Below are 18,198 nucleotides of genomic sequence, written 5' to 3' on the forward strand. Positions count from 1 at the left end.
GTAGCTTGTATTAGTCCTAGGATTCCTTTTCTCCTGCAAAACTGGTGGTAGAAACAGTGGCATGCGGGGGATGGTACATAAGCTGACCATCCTTAACCAGCTCCTATCAGGACTCACTGTCAGCTCAGCCATGGAAACACTTTTTAAGGGGTGTGGACAAGCAAGCAGGAATTGGAGTGAAACTGTCAACCTCAGTTGGATGAAAACTGGGAAGAAACCAAAAAAATGAGATAGATACCTTTCTGGTGACTGAATGTACCGTTGGTACTTACTGCAGGCTCCACCCACCTGTGTGTCCTCAGTGCCCCTCCTCCTGACTCAGCCAGACCAGTGTACCTCTATGGGCACAGTAACAGTTGCTAGCAGTAGGCATCTGGCTGAGCTTTTATCCTCCAGTGGAAGGATATTAATTTGGTCTTTCTTGTCTTCCATCGTTATTAGAAATAGGGCTCATGACTTTAAATTGAAGCTGCTGTTTGGGAACATGTTCACATGGATTGGCTAATTGGGAAGAGGTTTCTAGTGGTCAAACCTGTTCTCTCTGGGGGGAAGATGGTTTTAATTTCTCATATAAAACTGTCCGCCACCATTCCTGTACTCATATAGGAGGGTACTTGATGGCAGGTAGCCTCTAAGCAGCTCTGGCCTATGTAAAGTGATGACTATTACTCCTTCTCTTCTAATGACTAAGAGCCAGAAGTTTCAACAGGTTAATTTGCTGAATTAAGCATCAGAGAATTCTTTTTTTGTCCGAATTATTTTGTCTATTGGAGTTACTCTTCTAAATTAACCCACTTTGACGTAAGGCTTCAGAGAAGTGAATTTAAAAATTTTAGGAAGCTATGATTTAGGCAGAACAGAGAACTTCTTTAGATGTAATTGAGCAAATTTACAGCGTTCTAAGGGTTCGTGGAAACAGAATATTTGATGAAAATTCTGAAATCTTGTTTTTTTTTCAAATTAAAATTCCTCACTGTTTCAAAAGACACATAATCCTACTTGACCTTCATTATTCAGGTTTCCTATTTTTAGAGAAGTGATCTTGGGAGCCTTTCTAAACAGGCAGAGGGGCATTGTGAGTCCAGCAATGAGAGTTATAGTTGGAGTAAATATCTTCTAAAAGTTGTTTTCCTACTCACTTTGAATACAGAAATGGTTTCAAGTTGATTGTATATCATGTTAACTGGAAAGTTATTTTCATGATTGGCAGAAAAATTTAGACATGATAATACAGATATCTACAATATTAACCTTTTAAAATGTAGATTATTTTGAATGAGGAGAAAAGTTGCTAAATAAATAAAATCACAAATTACAACTTTATAGTCATTTTAAATTGTTATCTGTGATTGTGTGGTCTACATAAGCTCTACATATTTTAAATGAGCATATATTACTGTAATTACATATTTCCCCCAAATGGAAAACTATATTTAAAATTAAAATCCAACATTTAAAAATACATTTTAGCTAGGTTCCTCAGTAATGCTGCTGGCTTTATTTTGATGTTTGAGTAACTTACTTTTATAACAAAAACTATATCAAAGCATTATTTTCAGATTTTGTTGCTGAGCCTGTCAGTTTAGTTTTTAAAAAATGTTTACTCAAAGTTTCAAAGGTGGTGGCTCAAATAATACTACCATGTTTGCTGACTATTACATAAACAGTCTTGCATAGTTGTGTTTGGGGGCAGGGGCTACTCCTGCTCTATCCCTGAAGATCAGAAAGCAGATGCCTTTAAGTGGGATTCTGCTAACACTTTCTCTTGTCAACTCCATTGGATTGAAATACATTTTTCTGCCTTTGTTAGTGTCTTCTAGGAAAGTGATAATGTTTTTAAAATTTGTACATATATATTGCCATTGAATTTTTCATAATTTTAGATGCTATTTACAAAGCATAAGTTCTTATTTAAGCCTCCAAAATTATTGTCCTTCATAGTAGCTCCCTTCAATGTGTTACTTGACCTTTTGTTAAATCACTGAGTCCATAGGTCAGAGGGTAAGTGACTTCCTTGCCTTATCCTTTTTTTCTACCAGGTGAACTTTTTAGCATTTGATTCATTATAGTTTAAGACACAGAAAAGACTCATACTCTGCTTTTTTCTCTTTCTTTTTTTGCCTGCCCATATTTTGTATGTGTTTTCAATAATCTGCCTTATAAATACAGAAGACTGTTCTTAAGCCACCACTTGAGCATCCAGACCTGCCAGCACAGCACTGCCACCACTGTTGGACATGTTTATTAAGTAAAACAGTGAGGTTTGCTTTAGCAGATTCTATTTGCTCCACTTTTAAAATGTAGCCAAGTTTAATTTAAATAAATTAATCCTACTGACTTTTAACTTAGACCCATTTTCAGTCTGTGCTTGATTTTAAAATGCTTTTTATCAAGTAAAGTCAAGTTTGTGCCCCATCCTTCAGTGTTTGGAAAGTTTATTCAGATGCCCAGTTGCTCAATGCAAAGGAGGGTGTTCCTCCCTGAGAAAAGTAGTAGCCAGATTGCCTAAAAAGATAGACAGGGAAGCTTGGCACCAGAATTGGGAAGAGAAAGAAAGAACATATGTGAAGGATTGGAACATATTCAAGAAAAGAATTTAAAAGGAAAGGGGCGTAGAATTCTTGGAATGACTTACAGAAAAGCTTACCAAGGACAATCACCAGATTCAGCCTTTCCATTTGCTCCATTTGCACTTGTGAAAAATTACAGAAGCTGTGTTCATAAGGCTTATTAGGTAATTGGTGATAAAGCCAGCAGAGAGAGGAAAATGAGAATTTCAGCTGAACTAAGGCTAGGTCACTTTTAACAATTTGTGATGACCCTTTTCTCTGCAACAGAGAAGCTTAGGAGCCCGGCACTAGATCCAGCCCACCATTTGCTAGATTGGGCCAAATGTATTTTGGATTGTTTGAGAAAATGTCCCTAAAATGTGATATTATGGACATTCCTACATTGAAGATGAACTAAGTCTTACAATAAAGAAAACAACATGTATATAACCCAACATCTGACTGTCCTGCATACCTCAGCTCCATACAGAATTTCCTATAACTGATGCACAAATTTACCGCAGTTCTGGAGTAGAATATAATAAATTAATGTCCATGTCTTTAGAGCAAATTAAAGCTGGAAAACACAGCATAACTCGGGTCAGGTTACCAGCGAGGATTGCTATCTCTGTCTTTTTTTATCTCCTTCCTTCTTTCCTTCCTTCCTATTTTTTTCTGTGGCAGTACTATGGCTCTTGAGAGCCAATGTTAAATCTTCAGGAAGAACTGGTTTAAGAGTTGCCACTAATACTTTGCCAGCAAAGACCAAAACTGGCATTTGCATGGTTTAATTCAGGATATAAGAAAAGGGAATTTTATTAATTAAGCTATAAGCTCCTTGAAGATTCATGAATAAAATTATCACCTTGAATTGACCTCTACAGAAAGGGCATTTGGCTGCTGGTTTCATAGTAACTAGATTGTTAAACAAATGGCATGAGTTTCTTTCCTTCACAGGGATCCTATATGTTATTGGTCTAAAATCCTTGGGTCTTAAAGGATTTTAGCAAGATTTTAGCAGACAGAAACTGGATGGGGACCACATCTCCAGCAGAAACAATGGCATAGGTAAGCAAAGAAGAGTGGTAGCTAGGGCAAGCTCCAAGAATTGCCATAAAGACCCTGTTCTGCTTAACATGAAGGGCAAGAGAAAAATGTAGTTGAGTTTAAGAGAGAAAAAGTAGGTCAGAGCAGATTCATTACCTTACTAAGAAGTTTGGATTTTATTCTGTAAACAGAGTAGAAATATAAGGTAATTTGATCTACGTTTTAGGATTATTCTGGCCCTGGTGTGCAGGATGACTATAATGTGAATCTGGAAGGATATAGACAAGTTAGGAAGAAGTTTGTGGTCCAGGCCAGAGATAACTGGAGTCCACCCTAGGGTGTTGGTGGGAGAGGCAGGAGATGAATAGAGTCTATAGAATTTAACAAGATATTGGCCGGGCGCAGTGGCTCACGCCTGTAATCCCAGCACTTTGGGAGGCCGAGGCGGGCGCATCACGAGGTCAGGAAATCGAGACCATCCTGGCTAACACGGTGAAACCCTGTCTCTACTAAAATACAAAAAAAAAAAAAAAAAAGAAAAAAGAAAAAGAAAAGAAAATTAGCCAGGCATGGTGGCAGGCGCCTGTAGTCCCAGCTACTCAGGAGGCTGAGGCAGGAGAATGGTGTGAACCCGGGAGGCAGAGCTTGCAGTGAGCCAACATCGCACCACTGCACTCCAGCCTGGGCGACAGAGCAAGACTCTGTCTTTAAAAAAAAAAAAAAAAAAGAATAATTTAACAAGATATTTTAAAGAAGCAGGATTGAATTGAGATTTCTAGCCATTGGCACTAGGAGGAGTACCCCTAATAGAAAAAGGGAAATTGGAAGCAGTTGGGAGAGTGGAGTTGGGGGTAGGAGAGATAAAGATGTGAGTGATATTTTGGTGAACATTCACTCAGTCTTTTAGTTGATAATGAAAAGACTTGGGTTTGATTAGATGTTTTATATTTGTGAAGTATATTCAGGAGTTTGAGGCAGACAGATATATAAAACAGTGCTGTATTACTTAACATGTCTTATATAAACTGTTTTATTTGGATGGAAATTTTGGAGATTGTTGATGTTTTGAGGAAAGTTGAAATTCTTTGGGAAAAAAATTTGGTTTTCAGCAGGGCATTTTAAATTTTGTTTGTATTTTTATAGACTTTCTTTATTGAATAACGTCTATAAATTGTACTTAAGGCCATCATAAAGCACTGATAATATGAAATCTAATTTTATTTTAACATGGAAATCAGACCTTCTGTGGTTTCTGTCCTATTGATTAATGAAACGTAAGTAACTCTATATAATGTTCCTGGATTTACATTTCAAGTTTTATTTTGAAATAGTATAATTCCTAAAGTCCTTGAAGGAGTGCTTTCAATTACCTCACATTACCTCTATTTCTGTTTTGGTGTTTTGATTCCTTTATTTCTTTTTTATTGGCAGTTCCTTATGAAAAACAAAACAAAAGAATCATGAGTGCATAAAACTTTTGCTATACATACACATTGTAATGGACTACTATGAGCGCTTGGTTCTTGATCCAGGGAGATAACCTAGTCTGGAAGACTTTTTCACTCAACTGTGAGCTTATTCAAGGGTGTAGCCAGGCTTGAACTTTCTTATAAGATTCACAGAGATACTTTAAGACTTAAATATGCTTAGCTAGAAACAAGTATTAGCATATTTTAAGATAACATTTAATATCATTGCTTTTGGCTCCATTATTAGAAACCATGATACCTCAAGAACCAGAAAAAGTGTCCATGTAATAAAAAGTCAGCTGAGTATCTTAAGATGTTTTTTCTTTAATAAAAAGTTAAGAGGTAGAGTTAAACTACCAAATATTCGTTTGTTCACTCAGCAAACATGTATTTATCTTCTGACATTTGCCAGGGATAGAACTAGGCATTGGAGATAGAAAGCTGAATAAGTCATGAATGGTCCCTGCCAAGAAAGTGCTTGTCATTTTAGTAGAAGCAGGCAAATGTGAAAAAAAATGAACACTATAAAGTCTGTGTTCAAAGAGATGTCTTCTTTACCTGCCATCCTCTGCTCAGCCCGTTGTTTCCACCACACCCGTGAGGTTATACCTGCCAAGGTCCCTGTTAAAATCCAGTGGTCATCTCTTTGTTTCCATCTTACCAGACCTCAGTGGTATTCCATTCTCTTGACCACTTCTTCCTATTAGAAACACTTTCCTGATTTTCCTCCTACCTCTCTGCCTATTCTTTCTCATTCTCCTTTGCCTACTTTCCTCTGTTTGACTGGCCTCTGAATGTTGGAGGTCTCTATCTCTTCTCTTTATCTGTTCAGTCTCCCTAGGTGAGTTCATTTACTCCTTTGAATTTAAATGTCATCTATACATTAATGACTCCCAAATATTTATCTACAGATCTATCCTTTTCTCTAGCTCCAAGTACTGATTTCCAATATACTTCCTCATCAAAGTTTAATAGATATCTCAAACCTTACATATCCAAACTGTGTTTTATACCCTTTTAGGAGTTTTTCTCAAGGGTATGGCTAATCATTGCAAGGAGAAAACTATCTTCTGACAATCAACTATTTCAATAAGTACAGACATAAAGGAAATTATAAAAGTGTTACCTGATTTTGTTATTATAAAAGATCCTCTCCTTTGTTGATAAGAGATTCCATGAGGGATCAAGTAAGATTTTTTTTTTAACTTTTATTTTAGGTTCGGGGTATGTGTACAGATTTGTTATGTAGGTAAATTGCATGTCATGGGGGTTTGGTGCACAGATTATTTCATCACCCAGGTAATAAGCATAGTACCCAATAGGTAGTTTTTTGATCCTCACCCTCCTTCCACCCTCCACCCTCAAAGTAGGCCCTAGTGTCTGTTATTCCCCTCTTTATGTCCATGCGTACTCAATGTTTAGCTCTCACTTATAAATGCAAACATACAGTATTTGTTTTTTTGTTCCTGTGTTAGTTTGCATAGGGTAATGGCCTCCAGCTCCATCTATGTTGCTGCAAAGGACATGATCTCATTCTTTTTCGTTGCTGTGTTGTATTCCATGGTATATATGTACCACCTTTTCTTAATCCTGTCTACCTTTGATGGGCATTTAGGTTGATTCCATATCTTTGCTGTTTCTAAAAATAACTCATGATTTTACTCCTCAAATCTCTATCTACGTAAGTGTTCCCTATCTCAGTAAGTGGCAGAACTCTCTATCAAATTGCCTAGAAATTGACTAGCAACCCTTGATTTGTCTCCTGTTTTCTTGACATATTTGATCTATCAGCAAGTACTGTCAACCTTCAAAATATCCTGAATCTAACCCCACCCATTACTGCTATTCCAGTCCCAGTTACCATCATCTCTCCTCAGGATCACTGCCATAAACTTCGAGGTGGCCTTCAAGTTTCTACCCTTCCCCCATAATCCACAGCAGCTAGAGTGATCTTTTCAGAACATTAAATATGATCAAGTAGTCTCCCAGTTTCAAGTCCCCAATGGCTCCCTTTGTAAAAAATGTTTTAGATGCCACATTTTGTTAATTTCTAGTTTTAAAAAAAAAACTTCATCTTCCAATCTAAGCTTATTTTACCACTTCTCCTTATACTTCTGCTTTAGAGTTCATGATCCCAGGAAACAAATCTTTATTTGCATTTACAGTCAGATTTGACATATAAGCTAATTATACAATTATAAGGCCCACATTAAATCTGGGGGGAAAAATGGTGGAATACTATGCTTCAAGTGTTGTTGATTTATTTATTTATTTATTTATTTTATTTTTGAGACGGAGTCTCGCTCTGTCCCCCAGGCTGGAGTGCAGTGGCACAATCTCGGCTTACTGCAAGCTCCACCTCCTGGGTTCACGTCATTCTCCTGCCTCAGCCTCCCAAGTAGCTGGGGCTACAGGCGCCCACCACCACGCCTGGCTAATTTTTTGTATTTTTAGTAGAAACAGGGTTTCACCATGTTAGCCACGATGGTCTCGATATCCTGACCTTGTGATCCACCCACGTCGGCCTCCCAAAGTGCTGGGATTACAGGTGTGAGCCACCATGCCTGGCCAAGTGTTGTTGATTTAAAGGCTGGTTCACAGTAACTAACTTTTTGGCTGGTTGTTTGGTTTAGATTTTTGCCTTCCATGTTCAAGAGCTATTTGAAATCCTAAGATTTAAGACAACCATATATATGAAGATTTTATATATATATATATATATATATATAAATAAAACTTGGCATGTATCAGATAGCCACCGTTTTCTAGAAGCTATCTTTCAAAACAAGGATTGTGCTAAATAGATGTTGGTTTTGATAATCCCTTATATTTCACTCTTTCCATGCTGTAGTGGCTAGAAAGAAATTATTCTTTACTTCATATGTTCTTTAATCTGGTTCTTCCAAATCTGCAGAAAAGGAATTTCTTTTGAATCTAAGGTTACATTGACTCACAGGGAAAAATACTAGATTGGTTTTGTGAAGCTTAATGACTTTCTTTTTGGCATCTAATAAAAGGTTTGAGGCAAAGAAGGAGATACCATTTTTTAAAGTAGTTTTGGATTATTTCTAAATTTCATATCATGTATTATTCTAAGCATATTCTTGGCTTTTAACAAGAGCTGAGTGTATTTATTTCTTCAGGATCAACTGTCTGATTTCTTGTGCTATTTTCTGCTTTTAACTCCAATTTTCTTTCTTCCTCCTCTCTCCTTGCCTAGATATTTTTTATTACAGTGGTTAAAATATAATTATTAAATAGTCCTCTTTGGGTTCTCTATCAGATGATGTCCTAAAGAACAAAGAAAAAAGTGACTCTTGAACAAAAGAATCATTACTACCAGTTCTTAAATAGCATAGGGGGAAAGAAAGATGATCTATTTTATCCAAGTTGCATCCCAGGGAAAAGCATGTCTACTTATTTACTTTTTACTAGTGCAAGTAAAAACAAGTTCTCAAATTGTCTGGTATTTTCCTTCTGCCATAGTGCAAAACCAAAAAAGTGATTCTTAATTCTCTGGCTTTCAGTTTCAAATTTCATATTACTATTGTTGAAGAGGGGCAGGAAAGACTAACTATATAAAATGCTGAATAAGAGCACAGTTCTGAGCCCCAGGTCACTTATTAGCCGTGTAGCCTTCAGTAATTCACAGAACTTACCTGAGAAATGAGAATAATAGTATCTACCCCACAAGGGTGCTTCTGAGAATTCCCAGAGGTGGTAGTAAAAATGGATAGTGCCTGACACATTGTAAACGCTCAAATAGTAACTGGTTAGCTATAACTGTTTCTTTAAACAATCCACTTTAAGTACTCACTTGAACCATCACCACTTATAGAAAGTTTTTTTGTTTTGGGCAAAGTTCCAAAATTATATTTGACATTGGAATTTTTTTTTTTTTTTGCAGTATCTTTATCGTGGCTTATAATGCAGCTTAGATACAAAGGTAGATACCAAGTATTTAATAAATACTTGCTGATTGATTTCAAATAATTTAAGAATTCTTGAATTAAGTAAGGAATAATTCAAGAGTTAACCTTTAGTTAACTCAAAGTTCCATGATGGGTTCAAAAGGGAAGCTAAAGGTGTCTCAAAAACATCTCTAACCTTAAAGAATAAAGTTGGAAAGATCTCTATAATATTTTTTAGAAATATTGTTATTTTCTAGGCCCAGAATGCTATTTCTTGCTTGTATATTTGTAAAACTGACAGTTGTTGATAAGGGAAAGGTAACCACACATTTAATTTGTTTACATGGGTAAGCAATATGTAAATAATCAAGAGATGGTTATAAACTACCTTTATAGGATAACTTTTTTATTCAACTCCAAAAAAGCAGCTGTGCTCTTCTCCTACCCCAAAGGAATCATGTCAGAATTAATATTCCTTAGGAAAATGAATATTTCTTAGGAAAATGACTCAGTAAATTATATATTACTTTTATAGTTCTGATATATTGTGAGGAATAGTCCCTGGAAATAAGTGTACATAGATCTCTTTGGTCATAGAGCAATTCTTGTTGCAGTAGCATTGGCTTGTAAATGCAGATGTCAAGAGTATAACCAAACTTAAGAGCATTTTAGCATTGCCTATACTACTATTCTGTGCTTAGGAATGCCCAACATTTCATAAGAGGTATAAAGGGTAAATTCAAGGAGCTTCTAACAGCAGTGAAAGTACTAAAATTTGACAGAATCTTTTGACTGCAAACCATCACTTTTATCAGGTTGTTGAAGGAGTTTCCCTAGCCAATTACAATCTGCCTTTGTGTTCTTGGTTGGAAATAGATACAAGATAACTCTCTTACTTATAGCTCAAATACTATTCCCTTAAGCCCTAGAGTAACTTGATTTTCAGAAGAGCTACTTGGTGAAAATATTTACTTAAAGCTAAAAGCAAAAGTTGAAGCCTTACCTGAAACTCATTTCTAATGGGAATGTATTCAGCAAATGTTTAAAGATACAATGAGTTGAGGTCATGTTTATACAATTAAACTTAGGCTAAAAAAATTTGGATAAAAAACTAACATGCTTTAGACATTTGCTTATAATGGTATTGACTTCTAAACTTTTTCCTGGTGGCTCTCTTAATAACACAGTGAGTGATCAGATACAAAATAAGTGGTGTAGAGTTCTGTTTCTTCCTGTGGCTTTTTTTTTTTTTTTTTTTTTTGAGGCGGAGTCTCGCTCTGTTGCCCAGGCTGGAGTGCTGTGGCGCCATCTCGGCTCACTGCAAGCTCCGCCTCCCGGGTTCACGCCATTCTCCTGCCTCAGCCTCCCGAGTAGCTGCGATTACAGGTGCCCACACCACGCCCGGCTAATTTTTCGTTTTTTTAGTAGAGACGGGGTTTCACCATGTTAGCTAGGATGGTCTCTATCTCCTGACCTCTTGATCCGCCCAGCCTCCCAAAGTGCTGGGATTACAGGCGTGAGCAACCACGCCCGGCCTTATGGCATTTTTAAAAACATTCAAGAGCTGCAGCCTAGTTAACATGTTCTTTTCTAAAATTGGGATTAAAATCAGTAAAGCCTTTGAGGTTCTTTTAAGTATTTTTCTAGATTGCTAGATATCTTAAAAGAATTTCTGAGTAACAATGAGCTTAGTTTGCCCTGTTTGGATAAGTACATACAACTATTCCATAAATGAGGGTTGTATTATGTATTAAATAAAATGGTAACAAATATTTATGTTCTTTCACTATACATCATCCTTAAAGGAAAAAAAAACTATTTTTTTCAGTTTTTAATCAGAAACTGAATTAAATTATACTTTAGTTTTTTTGGAAATTATAATTACTTTATGAAATTCATTTTCCTTGGAAACAAAATGCCAAAAGAACTGAGTGAACATTTAAGGTCTTTTAAATATTTAGCACTAGGGGGTAACACATTTCAGAGGCAAGAGAGAAAGAAAGAGTGCTGTATTTGGAATTCAGAGGACTGGATTTAAGGCCCAACTCTGCTAATCACCAGGTCTGTGATCCTAAGCGATGTACTCTACCTCTTAGAGACTCATTATTTATTCTGTCTCTGAAATGGGGGATAATGATGCTTTCCTACCACCCAGGGCTGGTTTTAGGAGGCTCACTTGAGACGATAGATATAAAAATGCTCTGTGCCATACATTAGAAAACTAAATAAAAATTATTCTTGTTGAGGAGTCAAGCTGTATAGGTAGAACTATAAGCATGTCAAGAAGTCAAGTTCTAAATTCAGGGCGTGAGGTAAAAAAAAAATTGTATATAGTCAAAATTTCAAGTTTCTAAATTGTTGTGAAGAATAGTACATATTGTCTTGTCTGTACAACCCTGAATAGTAATCTGCATATGTGTACAGTGTGTATAGTGGTATACTTCATATATAAAGAGAACATATACAAAATGATTTTACAATACTTTTTTTTTTAGCTGAGCACGTAATACTTGTAAGTTACATATGCCTAAGACTCCTGTATCATAACAATCAGGAATAAGACGACCTATGAAAAAATATACCTTATGTAGTGGAACAGTAGATGCTGGGATCTGAACAAACAGCTAATGAGATTTAACTCATAGTTACATAGTTCCAAGTTAGCAAAATGGTGGCACCAGAGTTTTGTTTGGCTAGAAACAGGTTTAACATTTTTAAATTTGGATTTTTTTTCCTTTGGGCATTCATTTTCCAGGTACTCACCACTCCTTGTTGCCTTACATCCATCTGATCCAAAGACCTTTGGGTCTTTGAAGACATTGAAACATTGAGTGTTTGACTTCTGGTTTATCCAAAGGAATGTCTCACTGAGGAAATTAATGTTGAGCTTGAATGTTAAGTAAGCAATAACTATGGATTGGCAAAGTAGAGCTTGGGAATTTATGCCAGGTTGGAAGAACAGGAAAGAGTTAGAGAGGAAAGTCTTTGCAAAACAAACAAAGGTTAACATAGCTGAGCTATTGTTGGGAGGAAGTGGAAGATGAACTTGGTTGATTCTGGTTGATCTTGGTTGATAGCGGATGTGTTTTCTATTTAGTAGTTGGCTTTGTTTTGACAGACAGTGGTAAGAACTACTGTGAGCCAACAGTGGTATATGAGAGAGGTTCTGCTGGCTATTTGAACAATTTGGAAGGACTTCAAGGAAGGGAAAAAGCCATTGTCTAGTTGTGAGGTGATAAGGGTCTTGCTTTTGAAATGGAGACTAAGAACTTAATTTGAGGGAGTTTGGGGCAGAGTGGCCAGAGTTGGTGACTGGGAGCCCTGGAGCCACGCTGGCATCATCTTTCTTTGGTGTCTGATATTCAAGCTTTCAGCACATCTTATCATTTTTCCTGGGGAATATCTGCTCTGTCCACTATCCCCTGTTAGCTGCAGATGCAGTCATACTAACTTAGGCCTTTATTATCACTTCCAGGGTATTTCTAAAGCATCCGCCCGGACTGCACTAGCTCACTTCTCCACCCCTGCCCTGCCCTGATCCATCTCTCTCCATCTATTTTACACATAACTGAAAGAGCTGCCTTCCCCCAAAACACTTCTTTGAGCAACTCTCTTATACAAAAAATTGAGAGAGCCTCCAATAGTTTATCAAGTTAAAGGCAAGAGTAAAACCCATCAGTGAGGGGTTAGGGAGGGGATTAGGGCAGGATTATTTCAGAGTGATAAACTTTTTGGACAGAGTCATCCTGAGGTCTGAAACTTAAATTATTGCCCTATTCTGTAGCAAATAGAAACTAAAAATGAAGACACATTTTGAGGATAAGGAAAAATTAGGCAGGAATTTACAGGTCAGATCTCATCCTTGCTGTTGTATTTCAAGTGGGAAAGAAGCGTACACATACAGACCTGCCCTCTGACCATACAGTGTCCATTCCTGTCTTCTTGCTTTTTTCCTCAGGGTATTCTCTCTCCTTGGAACTTACCTTTTCTAAACTGCTATTCAAGAGCCACCTTTTCGATAAACATTTATCTGTTCTAACCCGTATTGTCCTTTTTGAGAATTCTTACTACACTTCCCAGTGCTACTTAGCCTAGTACTTAATCATTCTCAAATTTTCCCCAACTAAAAGATGAACTCTGTGGCATGAGGGATTATGCCCCCACACTCTTGAATACCCCATTAACAGATGTGTGTGGAACATAAGGTAGTAGAAGAAAAGCAGCATGGCAAAATAGGGAGATTGAGTCTTGGGTTCTGATCCTGTGGGGCATAGGCACCAACTGTATTATCTCTAAGGCCTCATCTGGATTTGGAATCCTGTGATTCTAGTGGCATGTAGTATGTAAACGACTGATAGAATATGAAGTCGGGGAGAGAAGAGACTGTAAGTTAATTTTAAGCTGGCGAGCCTGGAGAACCAAGAGGATAAAAGTGCCTTTGCCAGAAAAGTAAGAAAGAGGTGACGGTTTGGTTGGGAAGGCTGGGGATGGGGGAATTAGTTTCATATTTGCCAGTCATTGAGATTTGCTGCCATTGTGAGTTTCTAATGCAAAATGTCCTATCAGCAGTAGTAAGTAGCAGGCTATGCAGAGGTGCCAGCTGAGGAATGGAGAAGAGATTCAGAGTTATCACCCAACAGGTTCAGTGAGCCTCCAGGATGAAGTGGATCTAGAAAGAGGAAAGGAAAGGCACTAGCCTTTCGAAATGAAAGGTGTGATCAGAGAGCTGGGAGGACTGATGGATATCCAGTGGGGATATCAGCAATTTGAAAGCTGAGAAGTTTGCATTTATCTGACCAAGAAGAATCAATGAACTTGTTGGAGAGAGAATTTCAAATTTCATTGGTGAGCTGAAGACAACCTCTGAGTTGCCAGGATTCAAGGAGGGAAGTGTAATGAGGGAAGTGTAGTGAGGTTATGTTCAGTGCTTCTGATTTGGAGAGACATTCAGAAAACAGGACTGATGGAAATATTGTGAAAGCTGGAACATGAACCTGTATAATCTCAATTGTAGGGCCACCTTACTCTTCCACATGAAGAGGGGCTACCTAGGCCCCTATGGGCATGCTTTCATTACTTCAGGAAGAGTGAGTTTAGCCGTGGAAAGTAGTTTGGGGGTGGCATTTTTCACCTTAAGAAAGTTAATCTATATTTATATTTTCATAAAAGACCATGAATTAGAATGAAAATCTGCTAAAAAATTGGATTTTAAAAATTCAGGTACTACTTTTTTATTTTTCCTTTTTAAAAAGCTCACTTCTCCCACACCAGTAAATGAATTTGTTACCCAGTAGTACTTAGATTCTGCTGATAAGTCTAAAGTTAAATGATCTTTTATGGTAGTAGAACAATAACAGTATCCATTATAATGTTTTCTCCAAGAAGATATTTGTTTATTCATTTTTATCAATAATAATAAGATAGCTAATGTTACACTTGATTTTACATTCAGGTGGTCTGTCTTTTAAAGAAGTTCTTATCTTTATTTCTCTTTCTCTTTCATTTATTATAATCCCTATTAGTAAACTTTTAAGTCTGCAGAGAAGTTTTGGGAAGCATTTGGAAGTAGTAGGTGATGTGCTGTAGCTGAGGTGAGGAACATATTAGTGCCTCTATATTTTTATTTGGGGTAGAGATGAGACCAGAAACCACTGTTTTTGTACATTGGATTTGAATATGAAGGTGTGAATAGTTTATAGGCTGATGTACTACCATTAAACATTACCCAAATCTGATTTCTTCATGGGTTTCTGTTGGCAATTTGGAAGAGCTTTCCCATAGAAAAATATGCTGGTGACTTTGAATACAGGAAATCATGCAAAAGACTATGGCTGACACTTACGATAACAGCGTTTCTTCTAAATGCACAACTCTATGATAAAATATTGAAGTTATCAAGAAGAAAAAGCTCATAATAAAAAACACTGATCTAGAAATTACATTCTCCTGGTGAGAATCATGTGAGAGAACTGGTAACCTGTTTGGCTCTCAATTAAAAACAAATCTCTGATAAAATGTGAGAAAATAGCAAACAGGTTTATTCTCAAATATTTAATTTTATATTTCTAGCATCCTGTTACAGTATTGCAAAGTTCCTCCAATTATCTCTTCCCTCCTCCCACCCCTATTAAAAATATACCAGGAAACTATGCAACAATACAGTTTTTTTTAATGTAAAATTGAATTGGTATACTAACCATTTTTTGCCAAATCATGTTGGTCAGTTTCAAAAACATGATTAGCTGCACTGCCAAAAAATATATTTTGTTTGTGTGGTTCAGAGAGAAATGTAAATAGTGTGATATTGTTCATCCAAGGCATCTTAATATAGTAACATGCAAAAGAAAGTATATAATGAAAAGAGATTTTCACACATTATGACACTGACCAAATACATATATTTCTTTCTTTCTTTCTTTCTTTCTTTCTTTCTTTCTTTCTTTCTTTCTTTCTTTCTTTCTTTCTTTTTTTTTTTAATAGAGATGGAGGGGGAGGTCTCACTGTATTGCCCAGGCTGGTCTTGAACTCCTGGCCTCAAGTGATCCTCCTGCTTCAGCCTCCCAAAGTGCTGGGATTAGAGTCATGAGTCACTGTGCCTGGCCCAAATAACATAGATTTAAAGTTTAAACATTTAGTTCTATGTCACAGTAACCAAGGTTTACCTGTTTGTTTCTTTTGTTTCTTTTAATAGAATTTAATTCCTTTTCGACCTTCAATTCAGTTCCAAGGACTCCACGGGGTGAGTACTCTTATTGATTTAACAAACAAATCTAATGTTCTTGCACGCTATTCAACTTTTAAAATCCATTTTCAGTTGACCCTTTTATTATAATCAGCCACTCATTCTGTGAGCTTTGTGACTAAATGAAAATTTCTGACATCTTTAAGATGCTTGAATTATCTTATTTCCTTAACTTACTTTTAAAAAATTCATATATGGTTATTGATATTGACAGTGTTTTTTTATCCATAACATGGATAATTGCATGTTTGAACCTTTTTATTGAAGTATAACGTACATCAAGGTATTATGTGAGTATGTTTTATCACAGCTTAACATCCGTACGGGATTATTTATTTCAGGCAAGTTATGATTGTGATTGCTTTTACTATTAACAAAATTTTGCTGTGTGTGCACTTTTTTAAGTTGTATATACCAGGAAATGAAATATGCAAGTAGAAATTGAGTTTTTCATATATACAGAATAAACAAAGTTTTCTGTGTATTTTATTACTGCATTTAAAAGCACAATAAATGATAATGCCTAATAAAATGGACTTATGAATTTTGTCTTTATGATAGATGATAAAGTTTACAGGAGTAGAATCAGTACTTTAAAATTATTACTATTAATATTTCATAGTAATAAAATAAATAGTAGACTCAATTATTCTTTTTGCTTCATTTAAATTAATATGTATTCTATATTTGCCTCTATATATTAGCTATAAAATGGAAATTTGTAATATCCGTAAATGGATTTTTAGAGCTATAGAGAAAACATAAGCTGAGGGAGGAAGATTCTTGATTATTGTAAATCTACAGACTTCTGAATTTTTGTTATGTCACAAAATGCAAAAGTGTCAATTTAAATAAATAGTCTTTCTAACCTTTATAACTGGAAAACAGTTCAAGAGTCAGATTAATTACATCATTCAACACAGACCAAGAGTACTTCTAAATGTGTTTTGTAATGCTTACTTGAAGGAGATGTTTGTGTGGATGTCAGAGTTTTGCTTCTACATGACAGCTTTACAATTAAGTCCTGTTTTTCCTCTTCAGTGACTAAGTGTTCATGAATGGGATCCTAACTGGAATAAGTATTCTTCTGAATTTTGTTGTATAGCTTTTTAGTAGGTAGTCATTAGCACATGCTGATTTTCTATTTGAGGGCTTAGTTCAGGTGTTTATTTAAGGCTTCTTGAGTTTTCCTGCAAATTTTAATGGCAGCAATAATATCTGAAGAGATGTGCCAGGGTCAGGCCTAATTCTACCAGCCCTGGAGGGCTCCATGGATTTTCACTAAAGGATTATCTTGGGAGAAGAGGGCTAGAGGAGGAGTATAAGGTTTGAGCTGCATTTCTCTTACTAGGAGCAGTAGGGTTCTAGGGCTGATGTTTCCCTTAATTCTTTCTCCTGGGAAATGCAAGTAAAGGATATCTTCTAAGGAGGCATCAAGTTATGCCGAAACCCTAAATTATGGGGCACCAATATGTGCAGGCTTCCAAACTCTCCATTCTGACCCTTGCAGTTTTTAGCAGTCTAGGAAGGGAGTATGGTTTTCTCTAGCATACTAGTTGCCCCTGGGCCCTAAGCAGCATTGCAAAGCAGGCAGTTTATATTTGAAACCTTAGACCACCTTTTCTAAATTTTCCTACCTATGTCCCCCTGTAGCTTTCCTGTTCCATGTGTCCAAGTGCCCTCAGTTTATCTTTGCCTGCTCTACTTTCTCTTCCTACTTTATTCCTTGCCTTGGTATAGTTCACTGATGGAAGCAATTTAGATATAAATGACTGATGGGTTTAAATCTTAATGGGTGTTTGAATTTTAACAGATAAGCTTTTTAACCCAAGCAAATGGTGATTGGATTTGGTAGAGTAGATGAGGAGTGGAGGTACTATAGACTGAGAGCTATAGGATGGTTGATCCTACCTTGCTTATTCTGTCTCAACCCCCCACTCTTTTCATTATTCTAACTGGGAACAAAATATATGGACTCAGCATTGTTTTAGAGCCTGCAGCTGCATTCCATCCACCCCTCCCCCCTTCTTTTTGCAGAGCTCTCCCCAGCTCTTTGGGACTTAGTAAAAACAAAGAGTCATTACTGGGGAGAGAGTGGGTTGGCACAGCCCACAGGGAAGACGCAGGGCCACCGATGTGAGGGTCTTCTGTACACTGCTCCTCTGTTTTTCTCGAGAGCCATGATAATTTAATGTTGCCTTGCTGATTGCTTTAAATCCTCTCTGAAGAAGTATGCTTACAGATTTTTTTCCTATGTGAAATATGTTTAGGGCTTTAAATTAATAGATTTAAATTTAAATTTTCCACAAAGGATACTTTTCCTTAATGAGAAATTTTATTTGTCTTTTTACATCAAATATGACTGAAAATGTACCTTAACTGTCATGATACTGTCATATATAGGCATATTTGACATATAACTAAGCATTGTTAAAATATCGTTTTAAAACTGAACATATAATGTTAAAATCATTTTCTGT

At 36.5% G+C, this 18,198-nt stretch overlaps 1 protein-coding gene across 2 annotated transcripts in view; it reads left to right on the plus strand.

Annotated features, from left to right (window-relative positions):
• Positions 1–18,198, plus strand: part of ELL2 (elongation factor for RNA polymerase II 2) — a 78,935-nt gene that overhangs the window by 7,868 nt on the left and 52,869 nt on the right. For both annotated transcript variants that reach the window (XM_517646.8, XM_063811108.1), the window contains exon 2: positions 15,668–15,715. In XM_517646.8, coding sequence (XP_517646.2) covers positions 15,668–15,715 — 48 coding nt within the window. The remainder of the gene's footprint in view (positions 1–15,667; positions 15,716–18,198) is intronic.

The sequence above is a fragment of the Pan troglodytes genome, chromosome 4 (genome assembly GCF_028858775.2).
Source record: "Pan troglodytes isolate AG18354 chromosome 4, NHGRI_mPanTro3-v2.0_pri, whole genome shotgun sequence".
NCBI classification, from domain to species: Eukaryota; Metazoa; Chordata; class Mammalia; order Primates; family Hominidae; genus Pan; species Pan troglodytes.